A 27,425-nucleotide genomic window follows, 5' to 3' on the forward strand; every position below is an offset into this window, starting at 1 on the left:
AATTCAGGCTTCCTAGGATGTTAGACAAAACTTCCTATGATCTGACTTCTGTGTACTTATTCAGTCTTATCTTATGCCTATCTTTAAAATTTGTCCTAATTCTCCTCCTTAGTTAGGAAAAAAAACTGAAGATGCTTAATCTATTTTTCAAAGCTATGCACCATAAAGTTAGTGTTTTCTGTTCCAGACTTATTATGTTATTTCCCACCTTATATTCTAAATTAAAATAATGAAGAACTACTTGTTGTTCCTCTAAATGCCTTGCTCTTCATTGCCTCTCAGTTTTTGCATGTGTTTCTCCCATGGTGAATACATTAGGAATGTTTTGGCTACATTTCCCAGAAAAGTGGCTGATGGTGGCTTAAACAACATCAACATAAGGCATCTTATTCTCTTACATAACAGATTTGGTGATAGATGGTTCAAACTTTAGCTTAGAAACTCAGTGTAGTTTTTGATCAAGGAGATTAGATTGACATTTCTGCCATTTTCTAGCCTTACTCTGAAGATCACAGAATGACTCTGGCAGTTTTAGGAATTAAGTCAACAGGCCAGTATACTAGTCTGAAAAGAATGATCATAAACACAGGCTTTCTCTTCATGATTCTGTGTCATTTTGCATGGTGGGGGAAAAAGTCCGTAGGTAGAATATGTTGGCCTTAGAAGAAAGGCTGAAAAAGGGAAATAGATTAGGATCCCTCAGAATTTATCCATTGGGGCTGGATATATTGCTACACCACACAAAATCAAGGTCATATTAGCTTTGAAATTGTGGAGAATGGCTCAGGTGTAGGCAACTAACAGTGTCTGCTATACTCAGCATAGAATACCATTCCTTCTTGTTGACTTTATTTTTATTTTTATTTCTTGAGACAGGGTCTCACTCTATTGCCCAGGCTGGGGTACACTAGCACAATCATGGCTCACTAAAGCCTTGAACTCCTGGGCTCAAGTGATCCTTCTACCTCAACCTCCTGAGTAGCTGGGCCTACAGGCTCACACCACCATATCCAACTAATTTTTTAGTTTTGTAGAGATGGGGTCTCACCATGTTGCCCAGGCTTGGCTTTCATTTTTTGATATGAAGACTCATTTTGTTTTGTAGCCCATTTCCTCTGAGAGCCTTTCTTTGATCCTGCCTTTATTCCCTGCTAATCTGGGTTGGCAGTCTAGCCTATATGCAGTCTTATATCATAGAATTTATGAGGCTCCAATCATGTGTTGTGTTTCTTTTTTCCTCCTGTCTCTTCATCTGGCAGTGAGTTCCTTAATGACAAGAGATTGTTAGTTTTCTGTCTGTGACTCCCAGTGCTTGCCTTAGGGTAGAAGATTTAAGGATGCTTATTTCATGACTGACAATGAGGGAGGAAGCTGAGCCAAGCCTCCTTTATGACATTTTTCTCTACAATGAGAAAACTTTTGGAAAAACCAAAGCAAATCTAGAATCCTCTGTTCAACTCTATCCTATGATCTCACTTTCTTTCCCAGTCTCTTCGTACAAGGTGCCTTTTCCTCTGAAAGGAGCTCAGAACTGGTGCAAGAAAGTTTACCAATCATCTACACCCTGACCCACATTATTCACAATGGCCACCTGCCATTTCTTATGACATTTGTATTTCTTTAGGGCATTTTAAACTCAGAACCTAACACAATGCTGAATCCATAATATACAGTCAGTAAAGCTTGACATATTTTTGGAGTATTTCTTTTGAATACATATTATATATTCCAGAAATCTATATCTAGGGATGTGGGTAGGATTAATACTTGCTTTGTTCTCATTAGCTATTGAAGTTCTTTGGTTGTTTGAGATTGTGGAGTTTTCCTAAATGAAGGATAGAATAATTTCTCATTTCTATTATTTTTTTCAGGTCTTTGGCCCAGGCGTTGGGGTAGTCTCTGTATGTCAAGGAGTACAGATTGGACTATCTATGGCTGTTAACCTAAAGCAAGTCACAGCCACGGTACTTATTAATGGAACCAACTTTCCTTTTGGCATTCCACAGGTGTATCGTGGTAAGATCTATCAGCCCTTTCCCTATTCTGCACAATTAATATCCACCAGTGCCTTGGGGTTACTAGAGCTCTATCGCATTTATGAGACAACTGAAGTTGGGGCCAGTCAATATTTATTTCCTGTTGAAGAGGCCCAGGGGCATTTCCTCTTCATCGTAGGAGAAGGTGATAAGATTATCAACAGCAAAGCACATGCTGAACAAGCCATAGCACAGCTGAGGAGACATGGGAAGAACAACTGGACCCTGCTCTCTTACCCTGGGGCAGGCCACCTGATAGAACCTCCCTATTCTCCTCTATGCTGTGCCTCAATGACCCGCGATTTGAAGTTACACTGGGGAGGAGAAGTGATCCCACACGCAGCTGCACAGGAACATGCTTGGAAGGAGATCCAGAGATTTCTCAGGAAGCACCTCATTCCAGATATGACTAGTCCACTCTAAGAAGACTAGATATTCCTAGAAAATAAAGAAGCAAATCTCTTTACCAGGACCTTCTCTCAATTTTCATGGCGGAATGTCTCCCCCAACTGCTATATACATTTTGTATTAATTTTAATGATTAAAAAAGCATAGGGTAAAAACCTGATATTTCACTTATACTGCATAACAAGCTACCAAACTGGACATGGTGGATAAATCATAAAACAAATCATTTTACTTATTATTTACATGACTTTTCTTTCCATCAGGTCTTCTAAATAGGACTGAGGTATAGTACACTGGCAAAAATAAGAAAAGGCAAACAGGAATAGCACCAAAGTAACAGATACCTAAAACCAAATACCATGTCAGAACACACTATATAGTAAGAATTCATCGGATTAGAGCTGCAGGAGAAAGGTAATACTAAATTATAATCATTTTAGTGATATTTTTCAACTTCACCACAGTAACTTTGCAACATCATTTTTCATCTGTGGGGTAGTAAAATTCATGTCACAAAGGAAAGAAGGAATGGAGGAAGTCAGTTAGTTCATTGCAATAAATTACTTCTTCAGTTCTTAAAAACATGCCCACTGGCACATAATTGAGACATAATAACTAAGACTAGAAGAGACTTGGTTTAAGTTATGAAGCAAATTAAAATGGAAAAGACAAGAAAATAGAACCAATGAGTTTGAAAATGCCCCTTACTGAAAATCTGTATTAAAAATAAAATTAATAAAGCAAAAAATAAATATAGAAACACAACTCTGCTAGTACAGGCTAACCTGGGGAGTTTGATGAACTGAGTGATTGGGTCAACTGTCACTGTACTTCCATAATGAATTTCTTCAGTCATGTTAGAGTAGCACATGAATGTGAGCTCTATTAGGACAGGTACTATATTTCCATAAGACCCAAATAGTTACTGTACATCCCATAAGTAAAAAATACTTTAGTTTGATAACCAACAAAATATATGAAGACTCCATGTAATTCAACCACATGATTGTTGTACAGTCCTTTGCAAATATTAAAACATTTTTTTGCTATAAGGCTTTGATCATACAGTTCTCTAGCAACATAACTACCATCTAGCATGTACCACATTTTGCAAGCCTTTAAGTTCAACAATCCAAACTGTCAATTTGTATTTTGTACAAATGCAGTATCCTTGAGGAATATAGTGTGTCAGTTAAATATCTAGAGACGTACAAACATCTGCTAATTCATCTCACTGCGATGGGTCATTCTGATCTCCATCATCAACCCGCTTTTCATCAGCTTCTCCTACTTCATTCTCCTCATAGTCTTTATCATGAGGGATTCTGTATCCTGTCTCTCATCTATACTTTCTTGCCTTCCTGGCTGTGATTTATTTGTACAGCCTACACAAAAACCATAGGGTCAAGATCCATGTCTTACTCCAACACTGGCTGCTAACATGATCTTCTTACATACCATATATTTGCATTTTTATTCTTCTTATGCACCAAGAAATGTTTTCTTCCATGTTTTCTTCAAGTGTAAAAAATCACAGCTAAATGACCTCACTCATGTATGAATAAGCAAGTGCCTTTTTAGTGTTGCATTTGGCTGCATAGCTACAATGATGGCATTTTAACTTATTCATGATTAGAGATGATGATATGGTTTGGATATTTGTTGTGCCCAAATTTCATACTGAAATGTAATCCCCAGTGTTGGAGATGAGGCCTGCTGCGAGATGTTTGGGTCATGGGGGTGAACCCTCATGGCTTGATACTGTCCTCATGAGAGTATGATAGTGAGTGAGTTCTCAAGAGATCTGACTGTTTAAAAGTGTATGGCACCTCCTCCCTGCCCTCACACTCTTTCTTGCCTCCTCTCTCGCCATGTGAGGTGCCTCCTCGCCGTTCACCTGCTGCCATGATTGTAAACTTCCTGAGGCCTCCCCAGAAGCCAAGCAGATGCAAGCATCATGCTTCTGTAAAGCCTGCAGGACCATGATCCAATTAAATCTCTTTTCTTTATAAATTACCCAGTCTCAGGTATTTCTCTATAGCAACACAAGAACAACCTAACACAAATGATTCACCATTTTCCCAAGTTTCTTGTTTTGGCCAAGATTCTGGCAATAATCCATATTTGAAATCATTTGAAGGACCTGGTATCAATTGATACTTGAAATCATTTGAAGTATCTGGTATCAACTCATACTTGAAGTCACTTGAAGTGTCAGGTATCAAACCACACTTATTATAAAATCATGTGAAGTTCTAATATCTACTCCATCTTGATTAGACCCAGCTTCAGCTAATACATTCTTATCATCATCCAGCCCTGAAAGTAGAGCAACATCCAAATCTGGTTCTTCCAAGGTTTCTACTCAAATATGAGTAGGGTATTTTCCCCTGAAAAGGCAATAGGTGGCTGCATCATTGAGTAATCTTCCAAATTAGTTTCATTATTAGATGATGTATTATAAATAAATCTCTTTGTAGTTTGGTTTTTCCTCTGTGTTTCCCAGTTTCTTGAATTCCCTGGGAGCCCATATTATTCCCAGCAAACACTTGTTTGACCTTTGGATTTATTTTCAGCCATTTCAGGAGATGCATTCTGGACCCAACCATTGTCATTCACTTGGTAGTTTTCTGTTTGGCCCTTGTTGACATTACAGCCATCATTTTCAATTTTTATATTACTTGCCAAATTGGTAAGATTTAATGTTTCCCCCAAATTGGCAATTTTTTGATCCCATGATGAAGACAGACCATCTCTATTAACTGAGGTTTGTTTGTTTGTTTGTTTGTTTGTTTGTTTGTTTTTAAGACAGTCTTGCCTGTCACCCAGGCTAGAGGGTAGAGGCAGGATCCTGGCTCACTGCAACTTCTGTTTCCCAGATTCAAGCAATTCTCATGCCTCCTGAGTAGCTGGGATTACAGGCATGAGCCACCCTCCTTGGCTAATTTTGTATTTTCAGTAGAGACAGGGTTTTGCCATGTATGCCAGGCAGATCTTGAACTCCTGGCCTCAAGTGATCCATGTACATTGGCCTCCCAAAGTGCTGGGATTACAGGCATGAGCCATTATGCCCAGCCTGGTTTTCTATTATTATAGTCCACAACTGCAGACCCTGGAACTTCTGATTTAATGCTTATATTTAATCTTTAATAAATTTAGGCATCTTTAATAAAATTTCAGCAAGTTTGAAATTTCACTTGTTTGAAGATAGGTCACTATCATTATTCTGGCTTGTGAGCACCAGGTTACCAGAATATAAGAAGTCCACAAAGACTGAAAAATTTTGACTGCAGCAATATCTAAGGGGGTAGTATTATTTTGGTTAGGGCTTTCTTAGCTTTTAACGCTATATAAAGTCTTAAAGAAATGGCTGCCAGCAACCAGGATGTTCTTAGGAGCCTTACAGATTTTCTGCTTACTAGAGCACTGACACCACAAAGGATACCTTTCTTTTTTAGTTCATTTTGTTGTCACGGAAGTTGACAGCAGTATCACTTCTCATTTGGTCTACTAGTAAAGTCATAGTACCCTTCCTCTGATGGTATTGCTGACTCCTCGGCATTATCTCCAGGGAGTTTGTACTCAACAGAGATGTGTTACCACAGAAGGGTTTTCTTGTTGTTATGGGTCCCCCAAGAAAGCTCATCATGCCCCACTTGGGGATGGTTCAGACTTCCATCATCCATGGGGGTCATTTGGCACCAACCTCAAGATATAAGGCCAGTATCCTTGGAATATTGCAGCAAGGGAATGTGCTTGAGCTACAAGGTCTTCGAGGAGCACTGCAGCTTCTGCACTAGAGACTTGGACTGCATGAGCAGGAAGTTCTGGACAGTCTCTCCTTCACCAGCTCCTACACTACTGCCCTTCACAGAGGAATGTCTTTAATCTTTTACTGTAAGAAGGAAGTCACAGCAAGAGAAGAGCAAGAGGACTGAGAATGGTCGCCTTAACTTTAAAAGGGAAAAATCGTTTCCTCTTAACCCAGTATCATACACTGAGAGTCCCATATTTGTAGAAATGAACTTAGAGTTCTACCTGACCTAAAATATTCCAGTTTGCAATCATAGCAATACGTAAGGGAAAAAAAGCTACCACCAGTAAACTACAGAATGCCCTGGCTTATAAAACAGACATGAAATGAATCAGAGGTTGATGTTTGTTGAGGTCCTAAAACTCAAATTAAATATGCTTAGATCTCTCATATTTTAAAATAGTAATGCAATTGTTATTGGAAAACTAGATCTGGAAAAAGAATCTATTAGTTTAAGGCAATATGGAAGTTGATATGGATATAAGATCATAGAATGGGTCTACAATCAATAATTCAGCAAAAGCTAATAAAATTAAAAAAACTTATTTTTGTACTTAAAAATGTCCAACATTTTGGCATTCTCAGCAATGAGAAAGGAACCATATGAAATTCACAGAATTGCATCTTAGGGACACAGCTATGATGAGGGGATTGTGTGTCTCTAGATTAGGAGCTGGCAAACTCTTTCTGTAAAGTATTAGATAGCAAATATTTTCAGTATTGCAAGCCATAAGGTCCCTGTTACCATTACTCAGCTCTGCCATGATAGCACAGCAACACCTATGGATAGTGTGTAATGAATGACCGTCTGTGTTTCAATTAAACTTAATTTATGGACACTAAAATTTGCATATAGTCTCTGCATCACAAAATAGTAATTTTCTTTTTATTTTTTCTCCAAGTATTTACAAATGTAAAAACCATTCTTAACCCACAAGCAGTACAAAAATAGGCTGTAGGTTATTTGGCTTGCAGGACATAATTTTATGGTCCTGGGCATAGTGAAATCCAAATAACTTTGTCCAAGGTCAACTTTGAGGGGTTTTCTCTAAGGGGCAAGTCACAGCCCAAATATTTCTGAGCAACTAAATTGCAATGTATGGAAGTGGAAGGTCATTGGTGGATAATTAAGGTGAAGATGGATGACTAGAAATATATTTTGAATCGTTTTGTAGGTAGGTGGGGAGCCAGTGAAGAATTAGAGTAGTGGAAGTAACTTGAGGACACTTTGGTTGTGTGTGCCTAAACTCTTTTCCTTCTATCTGCTTTCTGATACTCCCTCTGTTTAGAGTAAAATCATTCCATTTGGTTGAGTGAGACTAATAGCCTCCCTCCTCTCTCAGTTATATAAGTGGTCATATTTCATAGACCCACTCAATAGGAACATCTCCTTTGACTATATGAGTAATAATCATGTAATGGCTAACACCTGCCATCCAAAGTTATATAATAGTTGTAATAATGGGTGTAATTTTCTTATTTCCTGTTTTGGACTTTAGGAGGAATGTTTTTGCCTATATAGTATGATGTTGGTGTTTGGCCTCATGTATGTCACTTGATTTATAGTCTATGAAAAAATTTTTTAAACTAAGAATTTTTGAATTGTTTTTCAAGTGTCTTTTTATCATCATCAGAAATAATTTTATGTTTTTTCTCTGGATAGCTAAATGGAATAAATTATTTTTTAGTATTTAGTCATCTTTGCATTTGAGAAAGGCAACTCATTTGGTCATGATGTATTCTTAATTAACATTAATAAATGGAATTAAACTGTGGTTTCCTTTTTCATGATATTTTTGGGTTAGATATTATACCAATGTACTTCTTTCATAAACAGAATCTTAAAAAATTTCTTTTTAAATATAATAGTTTAATTACAATAAAAATTATCTTCTTTTTAGAAAGTTTAGTAGTACAATCCTGGATATGTAATTATTCCTGGTAATTTTTTAAAAGACAACCTGGATTTTTATTGATATCTAGTATAATATATTTTTTTCTATATTATAGTGGATATTTCCAGTCCAAACCAGTTCTTTATATTTTTTAGACTTTCACATACCAGGAAAATAAAAAAAAAGATTTAAAATTAAATTACATAATAAAATCTTTTAAAAAAATCCTTAATCTGGCATATTAATGTTGCCAGAGTTAAAATAGAAAAGGACATGACCTGACACTTTTCAAAAGAAGACATACATATGGCCAACAAGCATATAAAAAGAAGTTCAACATCACTGATCATTAGAGAAATGCAAATCAGAACCACAATGAGATACTATCTTATACCAGTCAGAATGGCTACTGTTAAAAAGTCAAAAAATAACAGATGCTGGTGAGGTTGCAGAGAAAAGGGAATGCTTATACACTGTTGGTGGGAGTATAAAATTCAACCATTGTGGAAAGCAGTGTGGGAATTCCTCAAGGAGCTAAAAATACAACTACCCCTTGACCTAGCAATCCCATTACTAGGATTCCATTACCAAAGGAACAGAAACTGTTCTATCATAAAGATACATGCATGCATATGCTCATTGCAGCACTATTCACAATAGCAAAGACATGGAATCATCCTAAATGCCCACCAATGGTAGACTGAATAAAGAAAATGTGGTACATATACACAATGGAATACTACACAGCCGCAAGAAAAGAACAAGATTGTGTTCTTTGCAGGAACACGGATTGAGTTGGAATAAACTAACACAGGAACAGAAAACCAAATACTGCATGTTTTCCCTTATATGTGGGAGCTAAATGATGAGAACACATGGACACAAAGCGGTGAACAACAGACACTGGGGCCTATTTGAGAGTGGAGGGTGGGAGGAAGGAGAGGAACAGAAAAAGTAGCTATTGGGTACTATGCTTAGTACATGGGTGACAAAATAATCTGTACAATAAATCCCTGTCACATGAGTTTATCTGTATAACAAACTTGCACACTTACCCTTGAATCTAAAATAAAAATAAAAAAATTTAAGCAAAAAAAGGAATCCATGTAAATTTTTGCTTAATTAAAAAATATGAACAAAACTTTGTAAAAGATACTGACTTTTTTATTGTGATAAAATAGATACAACATAAAATAGACATAAAATTTTTAGTTGTATAATATATATGCTGTATAGTGGCATTAAGTACATTCACATTGATATGCTATCATTACAACTGCCTATCTCCAGAACTTTTTCATCTTTCCAAACTAATACTTTATATTCATTAAACAATAATATTTTCCCCTTATCCTAGTTCCTGGAAAACACCTTTTTATTTTCTGTTTTTGTGAATTTATTCTAGGTTCCTCATATAAGTAAAATCCTTACTTGCCCTTTTGTGTCTGGCTTATTTCACTTAATGTAATGTCTTCAAAGTTTATCCATTTTGTAGCATGTGTCAGAATTTTCTTTTTTACAGCTGAATGATATTCCATTGCATGTGTATATACCCATCATTTTATTTAGTCATTCATCTGTTGATGGACATTTGGGTTTTTTTCTACCTTTTGACTATTTTGAATAATACTGCTATGAACATTGGTATATAAAGATGTGTTTAAGCCCTGCTTTTCAATACTTTTGGATATATACCCAAAGTGGAATTACTGGATCGCATGGTAATTCTACGTTTGACTTTTTGGTGGACCATCATACTGTTTTTCATAATGGCTCCACCGTTTACATTTCCAACAGCAATACCCAAGGGTTCCAATTTCTCTGCATTCTCATCAACACTTGTTTTTTTTCTTTTTTCTTTTTCTTTTTTTGATAATAGCCATTGTGTTGGGGCATGCCTTAGATGGCTTTATTCAGCCAAGGTAATCCTTGAAGATGGCTGACAGCTGAGCGCTGTTTCCCAGCAGTGCTTTCAACAGCTGGATTACAAATCCTTGATTTCTGAAGGAGGATTTCAGTACAGCATCAGTGTGTCCACCATAATGGCTTACTGAGTTCTGCCACTTAGGGGTTCCACTCTCTATTTCTCACAGTTCTCTTTCTGCCTCGCCTGGAGATTGATTTCCTCACAGATGCTTCCTCTTCTCATAGTGCTGTCTCTTTCTGGGAGTGAATATTTGCAATTTGTTAGATTTATCTGCCTTCTGGTTTCACTGAAAGTGTGCCTTTTTTTGTAACTCTGGTTTTTAGGAAGAGCGGGGTAATTTAGAACTAAGCTGCCACAATATTCCTATTAGAGCTAAAAGTCAGGAAAATTCTTATAATTATCTTTGATTTTTTTTCAACTCTTTCAAATGACTCTTCACAATAGATTGTTTTCAGAAACTTCTGATGAAATTTGGTAATTCAAAAGATAAAAAGAATCCAATATATTATGATTAAGGTGTTCGTTCACCTTGCTAGATTTACAATGGCCATACTCATGCTGTCTTGTATGGAGAACACTGACTGATACACATTTGATTTATAAGTATAATTTCAGGTTGTTCAAATAAGTAGATCAATTTGCATTATATGTTAATTTGCATGTCCAGTCCAAGTCATGAATACTGTTGTAGAGATGAACAATTTCATCACCTCTTTCAAGTTTTTGTTCAATTCATGAATAATTATTATCCTTTTTAGAGGAGGACAACACATTTAGTTTTATTTCAATAAAATCACAATACTTTCTTTTCCAACTGCAGCAAAGTGCATATAAAATTTTCTGTTACAGATCCACTTTTAAAAGGTTTCCTATGACATTGCAGCAAGACTTTTTTTCCAAACTGAGGAAGAATCCCAAATTCTTCCTCAAATAAAAATACATTACAATCAATGGTAAATACATAAAATTACAGTAAGCCAGACACTTAAAAGGACAGCCAAGAAGTCTTCCAGCAGTTTATTAGAAAGAATGTAGACATAAAAAAGAAAATCTCTACTGTCATTAACATAAATTGAGGTTTTCAGCCTTGGTACAAGCAGCATAATTTTAAAAAAGGAAATTAAACATCCAAAGTGCACTACCATTTTTTTTCACTCACTTGCCATACTTCCAGTGCAAAAATAAATCTGGTCTAAAGCTGCAGACTCTCAAGCAACAATGTACGGCTTCCTTCATCCTCCATGCTAAGAGAATTAAAAGCTTAGGGGCCAAACAATACCAAATGTACAGGTTTCAGAAACCATCTAAGTTAAGTCATTTACTAGTTTTAGCTAAGACAGATCTGGCACACTGACATGTGATCACTTACATACAATAGTGTGAAGTGAAGTTTTTGAACACTAAATGTTAGTAGTATAGCTTGATACCCTAGGAGTGACCAGTGCTCCTGGGGGCAGCTGATACATACCTTGCACCTGATTGGGGTGCCTATAGGGCCGGTTGAAGGATATGAGGAGGATGAACAGTTTCTGAGGAAGATGCACCATGTGCTGCTGGATATGTTGGAGGCACCCTGCAGTGCCCAGAGTCTGGACGTGTGTTCTGCCTCAGCCACAGGATTCCCAACATGCTGCTGAATGATGAGGAAACTGAGAGTTGATTGTGCCAAGCACCAGTTTTCCTTCTTATGATCGTGTGTATTTTTGTTGATGTATATCCCGTTTCCTAATTCTGCCATGTGTATCCCCAACCCTTGGCCCAATGGCACACCAAACACACCGTGTTCTTGAGCTCAATAGTATATGTTTTTTCTCATTAAAGTTTCAAACAAATAAAAAAAGTAAATAAAAAAATAAAAATAAAAAGAGGTTGAAGGGAGGTGCCTTGCCACCTTCACCATGTGAGGATGCAGAAACAAGATGCTATCTATGGAGCAGAGAGTAGCCCTTACCAGAGACCATATCTGCTAGTTCCTTGATCTTAGACCTCTCAGACTCCAGAACTCTGAGAAATACATTTCTATCGTAAATTACCCAGTCTAAGGTATTTTGTTACAGCAGCAGAGACCGACAAAGACAGAAATAGGCACAGAGAGATAGGGTGATGTGTTCATAGCAAAACCTAAAAATGTGAAAACAGCTTTGGAACTGAATAATAAATAAAGGATGGAAAGAATTACAGGTCCACTTCCATGAAAGGAGCCTTAGGGGCAACTCAGGCGAGGGCTCAGAAGAAGGTGAGGTTGAAGAAGCTGTAGAAATAGCCTCCATCTTCTTAGAGATTACTAAGTGGTTGTGATCAAAATGTTGATATTATCGAAATACAGATGGTAAAGGCCATTCTGATGAAATCTCAGAAGGAAATGAAAGACATGTTATTGGCAACTGAAGATGAGATGATCTCTGTTACAAAGGAGCAAATAACTTGGCCAAATTATGTTCATGTTCTAGAAGAAATCTCTAAGCAAAATGTTGAGGATTTTGACTACTTATAAGAAAATGTGGAAGCAGAACTTAAAGATTTGGAAAATTCTCAGCCTGGTCGTATTGTATAGAATGGAAAGGTGTATTCAAGAGAGAACACCAAAGGTGTGGCTAAGTAACTATTTGATAAGGAGATTAGTACGGCGAGGCAGAAATCAGGTGCTATTGATCACGATAATGAAAGAATGACCCCAAAGGCCTTTCAGTGTTTATTTGTGCTGTCCTTCCTATCATAGGCAGAGTGCCAAGGCTAGGGGCAGCATATCTATATCAAAAGAGGAAGCTTGGGCACCTGTAGGACCTTAGCACCAGGTGGCCTCAAATCTCCACTTCCTACATTCTGATGCAGTGCTCCTCAGCTGCCCCAGGTATGGTTCAAGCAGGGCCATATGCAGTTTTGGCCACTCTCTGGAAGGCAATCTAGTAAATCTTGGTGGTGTCTGTGCAGTACTATCTCTACCAAAGTGCATAGTGCACAACTTGTGAGGGCATGCCTGCCTCCACTTAGATTTCAAAGGATGCCCCAGAAAGCCTCAGAGCCCAGAGAACTATCACAGTAGCAGGAACACCACAGAGAGCCCCCAGTATGGCAATGCCCAGTGAAACCGTGGGAGCAGAGCCACCAGGGTACAATTCCAGCCTGGGAGAGCCATAGGCATGTGACTCCAATATGTGAGAAATGCTGTATGGGTTGTGCCTAGCAAAGCCATGGAGACAGGACTAACCCCCACCCTCCAAGGGTTCAGAAGGTAAAACATCAAGTCGAAGATGATTCTTGAGCCTTAATATTTGCCCTGTTGGGTTTTGGAGTTAGTCAGGATTTATTATCTTTTTCTTCTTTCCTACTTCTCCCTTTTGGAAAGGAAATGTCTGCCCTGTGCCTACCCCACCATAGTATTTTCAAAGCATGTAACTTGTTTGATTTCAGAGGCTCACAGCTGAAGGAGAATTTGCCTCAGGATGAGTCACACTTTTGAGTCTCAGTCATATTTGATTTAAATGAGACTTTGGATTTCAGACTTTTGAATTGGTGATGGAACAAGTTAAGGCCTGGGGAGCTATTGGGATGGAATGAATACATTCTGCATGTGAGAAGAACATACATTTTGGACGGCCAGAAGCAGAACTCTATGGTCTGAATGTTGGTGTATCCCCCAGATTTATATGTTGAAACCTAACCCCCAAAGTAATGGTATTAAGACGTGGAACCTTTAGGGAAGTGATTAAATCACAGAGGCTCTACTCTCGTGAATGGGATCAGCTTTAAAAAGGTTGAAGGGAGCTGTTTTGCTCCTTCTGCCATGTGAGCTGTTTTGCTCCTTCTGCCACAGCAACAAGGTGCCATCTGTGGAGAAGAGAGCACGCCCTCATCAGACACTAAACTGGCCAGTGCCTTGATCTTGAATTTCTCAGCATTCAGAATTGTGAGAAATAAATTTCTATTACTTACAAATTATGGAATCTATGTTATTTCCTTATAAATAAAGTGTCCAAGACAGTTATGTGATCCCAGATCACCCATGGCCATAAAGTTTTCAGGTGAGACTTACTGGCATTCAACTCTCAGCTGCCTTCCAAGCCCATCACTTTGAGAATATGGAAACTCCCAGAAACCTTTCACAGAACAGGAGAGGAAAAAGAGACTTGTGCATGCTATCTTTGAATCTCCATTTGTCTAAACACACCATGTCCCATTTTACTGTGTTTTCCAGAACTCCAAACAGGAAACAGAACAAAAGTTTCCTCCGGGATTTTCGGTTTTTCATAATCCACTCACATCTTTGGTCAAGGCCTCGACCTTTCTAGGCAGGGTTGCTTTCTTCCCGAGGACAATAAGCCCCAGGGCTTTGCCTTAATGTAATAAAGCTTCAGAGGAACAATAAAATGATTACTGAGAATTGTAAATGCATTGAGAGATATTATTAAATATTATTCTTGCCTTAAAAGTAATAGGTCAGGGAGTACCCAGATATGGAAAAAATTATAAAGATGCTACTACAGTGAATTCTTATAATTTTACATTGCCTTTATATGCATGTATACTCAAATGTATCCATTTTGAGTATAAGTTGGACTTTCTCATCCCACAAGCAGGACTTAGTCACCCTTCACAACAATTTCTAGTTCTCTGCCTCTTCCAACTTCCTCAGTGTGGCTGATCAGGATATCTGCTTATACAACCGCCTTCTTGTGACTGCCTCCCTAGGGGACAGTTACATACAACTTACTTCACTTGCCCACTGACCCCCATACCTCATACGAACTGTGCAGATATGCTCAGCAACCACCTCTCAGTTGCCTGTGACCTCTTGGAACTATTGCCTGCTTATTCTAAACCCATCAATTCAAACTTCCCTTGGGAAACCTGCTTGGGTAACACCCTGAACCCCAATAAAGGTGTTGGCCCAAAGGTCCCTCTCTCTCTCTTGCTCCCCACATGCTGGTTGAGTGCATATCCTGGATGGCTCTCCCCTTCCCGTTGGCGCTCTTTCCCTCTCTTCTATAATCTGTGAGTAATATGCTCTTCTGTTAGTTCATGTGTTTTGCTAAGTTGCCTCTTCTGTGTCTCACCTGACCAACACACCCAAATCTACCTTCTTTCTCCATCAGGGCTCTCCTAGAGAGGGGCTGTCTTTGTAGGAATAAACTGGACACAGGTCAGACAAGAGCCCCAAAGGCATCTTCCAGTATAAACAAGTTTTCTGTGAGAGGAATACCCTGTCATGGGTTGGACACCCAGGCATTAGGCTGTCTGCTGGGATAAAGAAGTGTCCCATGAAAGACACACTATAAGCATTCATGACCAAATCCCTGGAGCCCTGGCAGGGCAGGGCAAGAGTTTTTACCCATGCTCCTGAGAGAGACCTCAAGACCAAATTAGAGGAAACTACAATAGCTACCTAATGAGTAACTTTTTTGAATACTGTTTAGAGCCAGCCTTCTCATTATATAGGTAAATAATACAGCCTAGAATTTTTTTTTTTTTTTGCAATTAATTTAATGGCAGGACTGGGATTAGAATTTGGGGACTTATCCCTATATTTTCTCCATTCCATTATATTGAGATTTTCTCCCATAGGCTGTTAAACTCTATTCTCTGGAAATTTGAAATAAATTTTGGTCATACGCTATCACTATTTTTATCTCAGGACAGCTAGAAACACTTCAATTTCTAAGTTTACCTTTCTTATGGAGAACATTTTTTAGGTTCTAATAATGACTAGGAACATTCTCGGGTCTATCACAAAAAGAGTCACAGTTTCCGTTGATTGTGTTGTAGCTCTGTGGAAACTTCATGGAATCCCTAAGTACACCTGGTGACTTTAAACCATTAGAATAGTCTTCATTGTGGCCGGGCGTGGTGGCTCAAGCCTGTAATCCCAGCACTTTGCGGGGCCGAGGCGGGCAGATCACGAGGTCAGGAGATGGAGACCATCCTGGCTAACATGGTGAAACCCCGTCTCTATTAAAAATACAAAAAATTAGCCGGCGTGGTGGCGGGCACCTGTAGTCCGAACTACTGGGGAGGCTGAGGCAGGAGAATGGCGTGAACCTGGGAGGCGGAGCTTGCAGTGAGCTGAGATTGTGCCACTGCACTCCAGCCTGGGCATCAGTGCAAGACTCTGTCTCAAAAAAAAAAAAAAAAAAAAAAGAAAAGAATAGTATACATTGCAAAATCATTTATTTCATTTTTGCTACCATTTCCCCTCTCCTTGCCCGTGATTTAAGCAATCAGATGTTCCTAAATTTTAAGCTTTTTGTCAGTAATTCTAGATTTTTAAAAAATATACTTTTAAAGATTATAATGGGCACAATAATATATTTCCAAGATTGCAATCTACAAAGTAAAATTTCCATGATAAAAGGTGTTACGTGACACATGGTATAAATTAATTTGATACTAAAATTTATATTAAGAAAAAGAAGACCTTTTTGCTAAGCACGGTAGATAGTCAGGAGCAGTTTAGTGTGGTATGTTATAACAAGGGTCCTGAAATAATTCGTGGGAGTCAAGAATGAAAAATAATATTCTAGGATAACTGGAAGATTAATTTTAGTTATGAAAAATCATTGATAAGTGTTATTGAAGACCAATATACACTGTGACCAAAGGAGGGTAAAACGTAGAGCTTACTTATGCCTTAGCCAGAAATCATTTTTTCCTTCATTGTACCATTGAAATGTCTCATTTAAAGTAGTATTTTCATACTGACATATTTAAAACTAGCCAGTTATTTCCCCCATGAGCATGCTATTCGTAACATTTCTCAGGTTTATCAACCAGCCATTGGCAAATGAGGTAAGATAGGGACAATGTTTTATTATTTCATTCTAATTAAAACTGTTGGCTCTAAACCCCCAGTCATGGCTACTGCATCCAAGTAAATTAAGAAGATAATGCATTAGTGGATACAGGCTTGGGTTAAAAATAATTGTCATTTCAAAAACTTTCCCCATTCCACAGATTTGGGCACTAGTCTCGAAGCACATTCCAAACAGAAAATTCATAAATTTCCCTGTCTGCATTAACCCCCTCCCAACTCAATCTCTAAAATCTCTCAAGTAATAATCATTGGGTTTGGAGGCCAGAATCCAGCAGATAAGGACTGTTTTCAAAGTCCAAACTAATCTGTCATTAGTGATGTAAATACTGATCAGTGTTCAAAAACTAGCATATGATTGCTGAGGCCTCACCTTGTTGTTTGGCTAGATTATATAACTGTCTTCCTTCCAAACTCATCTTCCCAGTACTCCAGCCATTTGAATGTTTTGAATTCATTCAGTGCATATTTAATGATACTAAAATTTATATTAAGAAAAAGAAGACCTTTTTGCTAAGCATGGTGGATAGTCAGGAGCAGTTCATTGTGGCACCCACAATGAGCCAGGAATAGTTCCAGGTGACTGGATACTTTAAGTAACAAAATAGTAAAAAAAAATGCCTGCCCTCATGAAGCTTTTATTATATTGCAGTCCCACAAAGGGGATATATCTATATCTAAACTTGTCCTTCTTTCTAGAAGGCACTTCATACTACTTTATCCAGTGAATCCCTGCCCAGGTGTCAAGCTCCACTCATAGGTACCCCTTCCAGGAATCTTTCCTGCTATGTGTTAGGTACCCCTTCTGAGTATTCCTAGGATTTTAGTTTTGGAAGTGCACTTACCACACTCCATTGGAATTGCCTGTTTACTTTTTCTATCTTTTCAGGTACACCAGGGGTCAACAAACTTTTGCTGTAAAGGGGTAGATAATAAATATTTAGGATCGTAGACTGTATTAGGGTTTTCCAAAGCAACTGAAACTATTTATGCAGGTTGATCCCTAATCTGAAAATCTGAAATCTGATATCCGAAATGCTCCAAAGTGTGTGGTCTCTATTGCAATCATCAACTGCCATTGTAAAGTGAAAGGAACTGTAAATAACACATAAACAAAAACTTTATCTATTAAAACAGATAGAGACTGGATTTGGTCTGCAGACTGTAGTTTGCCAACCCTTGAACTAGTCTATGCATTTCTTGAGCAGGAACAGGGTCCTGGTTAACTCAAACATCCTTGGAAATAACGAGAACTTAATGAATTATTATTGAATGAATATCAAACTGATATCATCATAGCTATGTGATTGCCATTATGGATCTGGATGTTGGCAAATTCACAATCATCTTGGTTACTATCAGGAACTATATCTCACAATAGTTAAGGATGGCTGCTAATGATTACAAGTATGTTTGATTATGTCATCTGGATGGCCATATGTGTTTTTCTTCAGTTTGCATGTGCATATATTTTAGTTAAGCAAATATGCATATATATAGCTGTGTCATATTTTAAGTTTTCCTATAATTTTTCCAAATGGAATGACACAAATGCACCAAATAAAACAGAGGTTTATTTACAATAATTTGTCAATGTTAGGGTATCCAGGCACTCTAAATTTTTCTTCAATTGTTTGCAAGGAAAATCAAGTAGCAGTCATTAAGCACTAAAATATGCCAACTACTTTATACCTTAACCTCTATTTCACAGTTCCTAATCCTTCTGGAGAATGTGGAAAATCTTTTTTCCTGAAAACACCCCTGACAGTTATTTGTGGGGTATCCTTAGGGATGTCTCATGTGTTAATCAATAAGTTCTGTCTGCTTCCCTGCAACACTGACCATTCATTTTTTCTTTTTCTAGCTCCGCTTGCTCCAGGCCTTCTTCAGTGATATGACCAAAGCTGAGTGATGTCCTCTTACTTTTTGGTGTGTGTGTGTGGCTCATACCTACTACTGACAACTGCAAATACCTCCCTTGTATATGGTGAACACCTTACGTCCAGTGGTTTGCCAGTGTCCTAAGTTCTCATTGGCTATATCCCTTGATGGTCTGCGGAGTACCGTGTACCCTGTTCTGGGGAGCAGGGTGGAGAAGGCCTGCATGTACTTCTTAGCTGGTACTTCACTTTGTCACCTGGGTCATCATGACTTGCCCACCCTTTTCTGTGTTTCTCTTAGAGTCTTAGTGAAAACAACACTTTCTATTTCTGCTGCACCTCTCCCTCACTTTACCTCCTATGTTTGTATCTAGTTCTGGAGATTAATCATGAATATAGGGTCCTTTCTATCTCACCAATGTACCTCTCATCCAGTATGAGTAATGTGTACCAAAATACCTCCCTCTTTTTCTAGACATCCCAATATGTCTTTGAGTTCCAAGATCAACCCCTTTTTCCCAAGTCTTATGTTTCACTTTTATTCCATTTTATCATATTACTCCCATTTTACAAATTAGAAGGCTGAAGCACATGAAGAGTTAAGTAATTTGTTTGATGTAAGTCGCACAGAGTAATGAAGTAAGGGTTCTAATCTAAATCTCTCTGAGTCCAGAGACCACTGATCTTCCAACTATACCTTACTGGCTGCAAGAGATGCAAAAACAAAAAGGCAAGGCCCCTCCCTTAAGGAATTCACAGCCTAAAGCAGAGTCTACAATCTGTAAGTTAGCTCATTTAAACATTTTGACATTGGCCAGTCGCTGATGGGATTAACAATGGGACAATGAAAATTTCAGTAGTTCCAGTCCTGGGTAGCATTTTCATCTGGGAAAGATTTTGCTGTCCTTTGGAAAAGTGGTTTCCAGATTAGGATACACATTAGGAACCCCTGTTAAAAATACACATGCAAGAACCTTATCTCAGACCTATCAAGTCAGAACTTTCAGGTGCAGGACCCAGGAATCTTCACTTAACAGGCTCCTCAGGTGAGTCTTATGCCATCAGCTCACATTGCTCCTCAAATTGGTGTTTGGGACTTGCTCTCTTAGACACTGTTCCAGAGGAAACTGTCCAGAGACCACTGACTTAGAGGAGGAGACACAGAAGGAACTAAAGCAAAGGAGATTAGAACCAGGATTTGAGCGAGTCAAGAGAAAACGCTTAGAAACCTGAGCTATGTGATGAAATATTAGACTCCATTATGAACACCTGAACTAAAAAGCAGACTAGAGAGACCGGGCTCTGCCCAGACCCTTCAGCAGCAACTGCTGGTAGCCCTGTCACTGGGGACTTAAAAAGAGGAGTAGTGGATGGTTTCTGTGCAGACAATTTCAACTTTCAATGGGCTAGGTTGTTTTAAATGATATAAATTCGCAAGCAACAGGCAAGCATCCAGTGCTTCTAAGTTGGCTTCTAAGTTAAGCAAGTCATCCTGCTTTCATCTGGCTCCTGCAGCTGAACTCACAGTGAATATCTGGGGAGTCAGGGCTCTCACTGCCTAGCGGAGAGGGTCTGCTTTCTGACACATCTGCCTGCAGGGCATCTGGAAAGGCTGCTTTCATCTTGCTGTGTTTGTTTCTCTCATCCCAGAGGGAAACAGTTCTCTGAGGGATGAGTAATCATCTCAGGTGGTTCATTGCTCTGAAATACAGATTTTTATCAGATGCATTAACCTAACTAAGAGATTATTGGGTGACTATTTTGGAGGCAACATGCACAACTGGGCTACCAGAGTAGTAAGGGTCCAGCTAATATGAATTTATAGAGATGGTTTCTTGACTTTCAAAACACTTTTCTCTGGGATTTAGTGCATGGGAGTAGGGGGAGGTGAGGTGGGGGCGGTATTTCTACCTGGACTGAGAGATGAAGTGCCAACGATGACAAAAGCAACAGGCTCCTAAAGAGAATGAGTTTTGTTTCTCGATTAGTAATTTTAATCTGCATTGGTGATCTTCCGTTCTTTTATTCCTTGTTTTTTGCCTCCTCTTTTTGGTGCCCTATCAGATTTTGACTTCTCTTTCTTCTAATAAGCCACTGTCTCCCAGTGATACAGACCTGATCCCTTTCACTGTGGTCAGGGACCTCCAGACTCCATAACATTGCTTTCATGTTCAGCCTCCAATAAGGCTGTCTCCATATTGCTAAGGGCTCCCTCCCCAACCACTCCAAGGTGAATCCTGTGGGAGGCAGCAAGGTTAATGCTGCTTGTTCTCCACTGCTTTGTATCCTTTGTCTCCTGGATACCCTGCAGTGTGGGGAGTCCTGGCTTCCAGTGCAAAAGAGCGGGGAAGCTGCGAAAATATATTCAACTGGATCTTGAAGCATTTCCCACCTTCAGAAGTAGACTATAAACAGTCAAGTTGGCTTCTACTCTTTCTTATTCATTGTCTCTCAGAAATTTCTCTCAATTTTTTTCCTTCATGCATATCATTTATTCTTTCATGTATTCATCAAATATTTATTAAGCAGTCACTTGCTTAGTAAATATGTGTCAGGCCCTATTCTAAGAACTGACGAACATAGTGTTGAACAAGGTGTAATTTCTGCCCTTGAGAAATTTACAATCTGGAATAGTGCTATCCAATAGAATATTCTCTAATGGCAGAAATGTTCCGTATCTACATTGTTCAATATAGTAGCCACTAGTTACACGTGGTTATTGAGCAATTAAATTGTGGTTAGTGTGGCTGAGGAACTAGATTTCTGTTTTATTTATTTTTAATTAATTACATTTAATTAGCTATGTATGGCTAGTGACTACTGTATTTGTATAGAGCAGAAAATGGATAGTCAGATAAAGAAGGAGACTTTCACAATATTGTATGTTAAGTTTGTAATGAGATAGTTGTTTAGACTAGTAAATAGATCAGGGTTAAATGCTTTGATTGAATCAGATTATGAAGGGTGCCAAACACAAAGGACTGTCCAAGTCTAACACTTACAGATTCAGATGGTAAAGAAATAATGAACTAATTTTAGATTCAGCCAGATTATTACTTATATATATATAGTGAAGACAAGAGAAGCTAACGATGTCAGCCCTGTGAGTCCTTATCCCACACACCAAAAGGATGGCACTGAAACAGAAGGGGTCAGATGGCTTCAACAAGAGTTGTGATACACCCTATTGCTGGCCAGTCAATTCCAGACTGCAGCTAAATGGCTATAGAGCTGCAGTTCTGCCCTACGGAAGCGTAGGGGTTAAGTTGGAAAGTCTCATGTTCCTCTGGAACCTGGGAGGTATATCAGAAAACCGCCTCATGGTAGCATCCCACAAGATAGAGGCAGATGAGAAAACAACCTCGTGAAGCCTTCTCTGAAGATTTCCTCCCTTGCCATGTTAGGAGGATCACAGGGCATTCCACCCAGATTTAGGTCACATGGCAGTCCAAGCATTGCCTGTGCATCCCATGTAGACACATGTAGAGTCTCTAAGGCTCCATGGTAGAGCCACTCCCTTGGAAATGGTCTTAAGTGCTATGCCAAAGGATTTAGATTCCACCCTTAAATGAATCTGGGAGTTACTGGAAGTTTAAAGTAGAAGAGTAATTTGACTTTTGAATTTTGCGGAGATCAGTCTGACAATATTGTAGAGACTAGAAAAAAAAAACGGTAGAAAGGGAGAAAGATTTGGGAAAAAGGACAAGAGTTTGTGGGAATGAAGAAGAGTGTAAAGTTAAAATCATTTATGAACACATGGAATGTGAAGGGCTCTGTATACAGTAAAAGTGACGAATAAATCAAACAGAATTCTGCCTTCAAGAAAATTTCAGATTAATAGGAGAGAGAAAACACAATATAAATGATTATAAGGCTCAATATATTAAGTGCTTTGAGAGGCATGCTGGAGGGCCCAGAGGAAGGAGAGACCTCTTCAGATGGGTGTCCCTTATACAGTAGGTAGTTTATTGATGATTGTGACAATGCAGTGTTGGACAGGAGAAGCCTTAAGAATCGTATAAATGAACACTCTGGAACCTATGAGGAGCTAGCTCTGAGAAGCAATAAGCCTTATCAACTAACAAGGGTATGAATCTATGTATATGGATTAGTTGGGATCCAACTGAGAATAAGGTAATACAAATGTAACAGAATAAAAGTAGGAAAAAGTCATATAGATTAAGCATGGGGAGAGGAGGCAAGGAGAAGGTTTTGAAGGCTTTGGATTTTGAGGCCAGTGTCAACTTGTTCTTTTTTTTTTTTTTTTTTTTTTTTTTTGAGACAATATCTTGCTCTGTCGCCCAGGCTAGAGTGTAGTGGCGTGATCTTGGCTCTCTGCAACCTCCACCTCCTGGGTTTAAGTGATTCTTCTGCCTCAGCCTCCCGAGTAGCTGGGACTACAGGGACATGCCACCACAGCTAATTTTTGTATTTTTAGAGATGACGTTTCACCATATTGGCCAGGCTGGTCTCGAACTCCTGACCTCGTGATCCACCTGCCTCAGCCTCTCAAAGTGCTGGGATTACAGGCATGAGCCACCATGCCCAGCTCAACTTGTTCTTTATCACTGGACATATTAATATGTGAGTCCTCACTTCCCACTTCTCATCCCCTCATTTTGGCATTTCCACTTTACTTTGTCATCCTTCTTCTACCTAAAGGAGACAAGTTGATATCCATTGCCTTAAAAAAATGTAGCACATCAGAAAGGGGGGGAAAATCTTCTTTTGATTTCTGAGTTACAAAAAACCTAATGGCTGATATGCACTCCAGAAGTCATAAATGAGTATGTTTTGTTTGGTTCACATCTTGTTTTGTTGCACACTGGATATCTTTAGACTGGGCTAAAGACTAGGTTGTCTTTAGTTCTTTACAGTTCTATATCTCATTTATTCCTGGCCCTTATCTATAAATTTATATTACCTGCTTGGTCCCCATGGGTATCTGAATTTGGAGCCTCTGGCACACATTGTACAGCAGGTTCGGAAGAATGCACAATAATGTATAAGCTTCCCGAGTCTTTCAGCATTATAGAAGTCACAGAAAACTTACTTGGATTCCAAGTAATTTCTATTTTGAGCCTTTGTTCCTCCAGGTGGCAGAGATGTAATCTTAGAACAAAGACTTAAAATAGAATTTACTTGGAATCTAGAAAAATAGAAAAAAATACATTTTGTGCACACATGAGTTTGTGGGCTATAATTCTACTATTTCACTATCTGTCCTGCCAAAGTATGCACCAGGGTGTATACTTAACTAAAAGGTTCAGAGTCAGGAAAAAGAAAGATGAAATTAAAAATAAAGTATTGGGAAAGAAAAAAAAAAGGAGGGGTAGGTTAAGAGAAGAGTGAGTTTTCATATTTCTACTCTCATTTGGGGAAAATAGTTAAAGTTTAGATATTGGGTCACCTGATATGAGTTAAGATTCTTGCTTTACATTGACTACATAGGCAAACTTGGCTAAACCATTTAACTCACTGAGCTCTATTTCCTAATTTGTAATGTAAGGATAGTAATATGTTTTTATTCCTACAGGGTTGTTGTTCCCACAGGGAATAATGACCTTGAAAGAGCCTTGAAAAATGAAAAAGCTTTACCATGGGAATTGATATTATCCAGAATTAATATTATCCAGAATTAATACTTGCCCAGTCTCAAGTATGTCTTTATCAGCAACGTGAGAACAGACTAATACAGTCTTGTATGTCTCATGGCTGTTTAATATGCACTCTCGGAGTCCTAAAGACAGTCACTGTCCTGACATACAATTCAACAAGTGATTCAAGGACAGAAACATGATGGAATCATTGTGTTTTGTACAGACTGAAAATCAGGTGTCTACAAACAAATTCCCCAGATTTAAGGAGAATTGATAGTAGTGGGCTGAGAATAAAAAAGTACCAACACTCATGGGAAAAGACTGATTTTTCTGTAGCTAAACTAATAAATCCTACAACTGATCTCCTTAGTTTACAGTGTGCTGATGCTATCAATTCACCAGAAATGAATCTATACATGAAAACGTATAATATGTCTTTTCAGTTTATGATAACAAAATCATTTTTCCAGGTTAAATATATTTGTGGTGGTAAAGGTTAAGTGGGATTATATTGAAGTGTATCTTTTTGGGACTAGGGGCCTCAAAATTTGGAGATTTCTGTACCTCATCATTAGTAGCCTTCACTAATATAGAGTAGCAGAGACAACAGAGAGAGGTGATGAGTGATGTGGGATACCAGGCCTTCACATAACAGGGTAAGATTGATTCTATCACACAGTCTAGGGGCACAGCCAACCTGGTTTTAGAAAGGAGTTTGATGCTGGGATTTTCTCTGTTGGTGGACTCTCAGATATGACCAAAAGGTAACTCCAGACTGTTCTGATATCCTGGAGGAATTTCTCACTTAGTAGAACTTTTTAGAAAAAGTAAAAGTCATATGCTTTCCCAAAGTTTGAATCATAGTCTGTTGGCCATTAAAAAAAAGCATGCAACTAAGTCAGGAAACTTGGCACCTTTTCTCTCTTGATCATATGACCTTATAGAAGTCAATCATCCTGAGCTTGGAAATACAAAGTTGAACTAGTTGACTCTTTTATTGCAAGTAATAGTTATTAACTCAAGCTAATGTAAACAAAGGGATTCTATTATAGGGATGCCAGAGTGTCTCAAGGAACTCAAGTACAGTTGACCTTCAGGAGTGATTAGAACCAGGAATTTGAAATCTAGTAAGATTACTTTCTGACTTTCATCTTTGTATCTACTTTATTCATTCATAACTTCTCTCTCTCTTTCTCCCCACCTCCCTCTCCCTCTCCCCCTCCCTCCCTCTCCCTCTCTCTCTCCCCCTCCCTCTCCCTCTCTCTCTCCCCCTCCCTCTCCCTCTCTCTCTCCCCCTCCCTCTCCCTCTCTCTCTCCCCCTCCCTCTCCCTCTCTCTCTCCCCCTCCCTTTCCCTCTCTCTCTCCCTCTCCCTCTCCCTCTCCCTCTCCCTCTCCCCTCAAACTCCCACATATTTCCCCTAAGACTGATTTTCTGGAATTATCTGGATATAGCTTCAGCTTCTGAATTTTATGGATCCAATTGCATGTGAGTCCAGGGCCAGGGTAAGGCAAGAGAGGTTCCAAGGGTGCACAATATAAGGAAGACCTTAGAGGCTTGGTCTGTCAGTGACATGAAAGTAAATTTTGGTCCTCTAGATGCCTCTCTTGCCTCACCTTAGGCTTGACCCTGATAGAGTGACTGGTGATCTCTGGGTCTCATTTCTAAGCTAGCAAGATGAAAACATCGTTGCCACATCTTGAATCTGAAATTCAGCTCTAATCCAATCAGCAATGGCACCTGGGTTCATGCCACAAGGTACATACATAGCTCCTGAGTGATCATAGCTCTGGGCTTTAGGAGACTATTCTCAGATAAAAAGGAACCACAACTTGGGAAGAAAGCCTCAAATCTTCAATCACAAATGTACTATATAAATATTTATTTCTATTACATTTTTGGTGCTATTTTATTCTGCCCCTTACGAACCTTATAACTCCTAAACAGGTGCATTGTATAATTTATTATATCAGTGTCGAAAGGATCCCTAAAGTTTTCATACACAGTTACTACCCTTGAGAGGCTCACTTGGGAGGATAAAACTAGATAAAGGATGCATGCTGAAGAGTGGTTATAGTAAGCAATTCAAATTAATTAACTATAAAAATAAAAGCTGTATTGGGCTAATGCATTGTACAGGAAGGAAGGGAGGGAGGGAAGAAGACCCGAGATTTTCCTTATAATGGAGCAGGGTACAAAATGGCCAATCAAATGTATATTGTAGTCTCTTTACTACAAACAACATTGGCATTTATAACTCTATTAGAAAAGCATAATAGCAAAGACAAGAGCATGAAGTTTTCTCTTAAAAAAAAAAACCAAACAATGGAAAATCTGCAAAGAGCTAGAGGTCTAACAATGGCAGATAGGGATGAGAGACTAAAAGAAAAACAACAACAAGGACCATAACAGGTGCGTGTTTACGTAATTCTGTGCCCATACCCATACCCAACAGGTGGGGCTGAAAAGCAGTGTTGTTTCAGACGCTTTGTCATGTATTATCCCCCTTGGCTCCTAACACCTTGTAAAAATAGGTCACACAGGTATTATTTCCACTGAAGAATTAAACCTTAATGTACTGAAAACCATAAAACTAAGATTTACTAGTGTTATAATGGATAAAACAGGAGGCTGCGGTGTCAGATATAGCTTGAATTCCCACTTCTACCAACTACTTGTGAGACTTGGAGCCTGCCATATAACCCGTTTCCTCATCTGTAAAACGAGAACAATGAGTACTTTCTGCATGTCTCTCCCTCCTCCAAAAGTTCTGCATATTTTTCACTAAGTTCCCAGAAGTTTAATTTGGTCAGACCCAATATAAACCTTGCCTTGACATTTTCTTGGAATTGAATTCTCCAATTTAAAGTCTTCTCTCTCACTACAGGGGTTGAGGCACCACTTGCTCCCTTGCCAGTTGTCAGTGTTCCAGCTGTCAGCCACCCCAGCAAGTGCCCTTGCAGATGATCCAGTGCATATCCAATTAACAGGCTTGCCCCCATCCCAGGTGGTGACTCTGAAGGCCTCGCTGAAGGATGAGAAGGGGAATCTGTTCTGGTCCC

At 38.8% G+C, this 27,425-nt stretch overlaps 1 protein-coding gene and 2 pseudogenes across 4 annotated transcripts in view; 1 reads left to right on the top strand and 2 right to left on the bottom strand.

The window, feature by feature from the left end:
• BAAT (bile acid-CoA:amino acid N-acyltransferase) overlaps nt 1-27,425 on the top strand; it is a 134,401-nt gene that overhangs the window by 20,458 nt on the left and 86,518 nt on the right. For 2 of the 4 annotated variants that reach the window (XM_045373532.3, XM_005581173.5), the window contains exon 4: nt 1,872-8,032. In XM_045373532.3, the coding sequence (XP_045229467.2) occupies nt 1,872-2,459 (588 nt within the window). In that variant the 3' untranslated portion in view covers nt 2,460-8,032. Of the gene's footprint in view, nt 1-1,871; nt 8,033-27,425 lie in introns of those variants that run through there. The other 2 variants (XM_065530281.2, XM_074016957.1) reach the window with 2 other exon arrangements.
• LOC135967457 (zinc finger and BTB domain-containing protein 10 pseudogene) lies at nt 3,676-5,510 on the bottom strand (annotated as a pseudogene).
• LOC107127562 (zinc finger and BTB domain-containing protein 10 pseudogene) lies at nt 5,510-11,818 on the bottom strand (annotated as a pseudogene).

This window comes from Macaca fascicularis, chromosome 15 (assembly GCF_037993035.2).
Source record: "Macaca fascicularis isolate 582-1 chromosome 15, T2T-MFA8v1.1".
Classification (NCBI taxonomy): domain Eukaryota; kingdom Metazoa; phylum Chordata; class Mammalia; order Primates; family Cercopithecidae; genus Macaca; species Macaca fascicularis.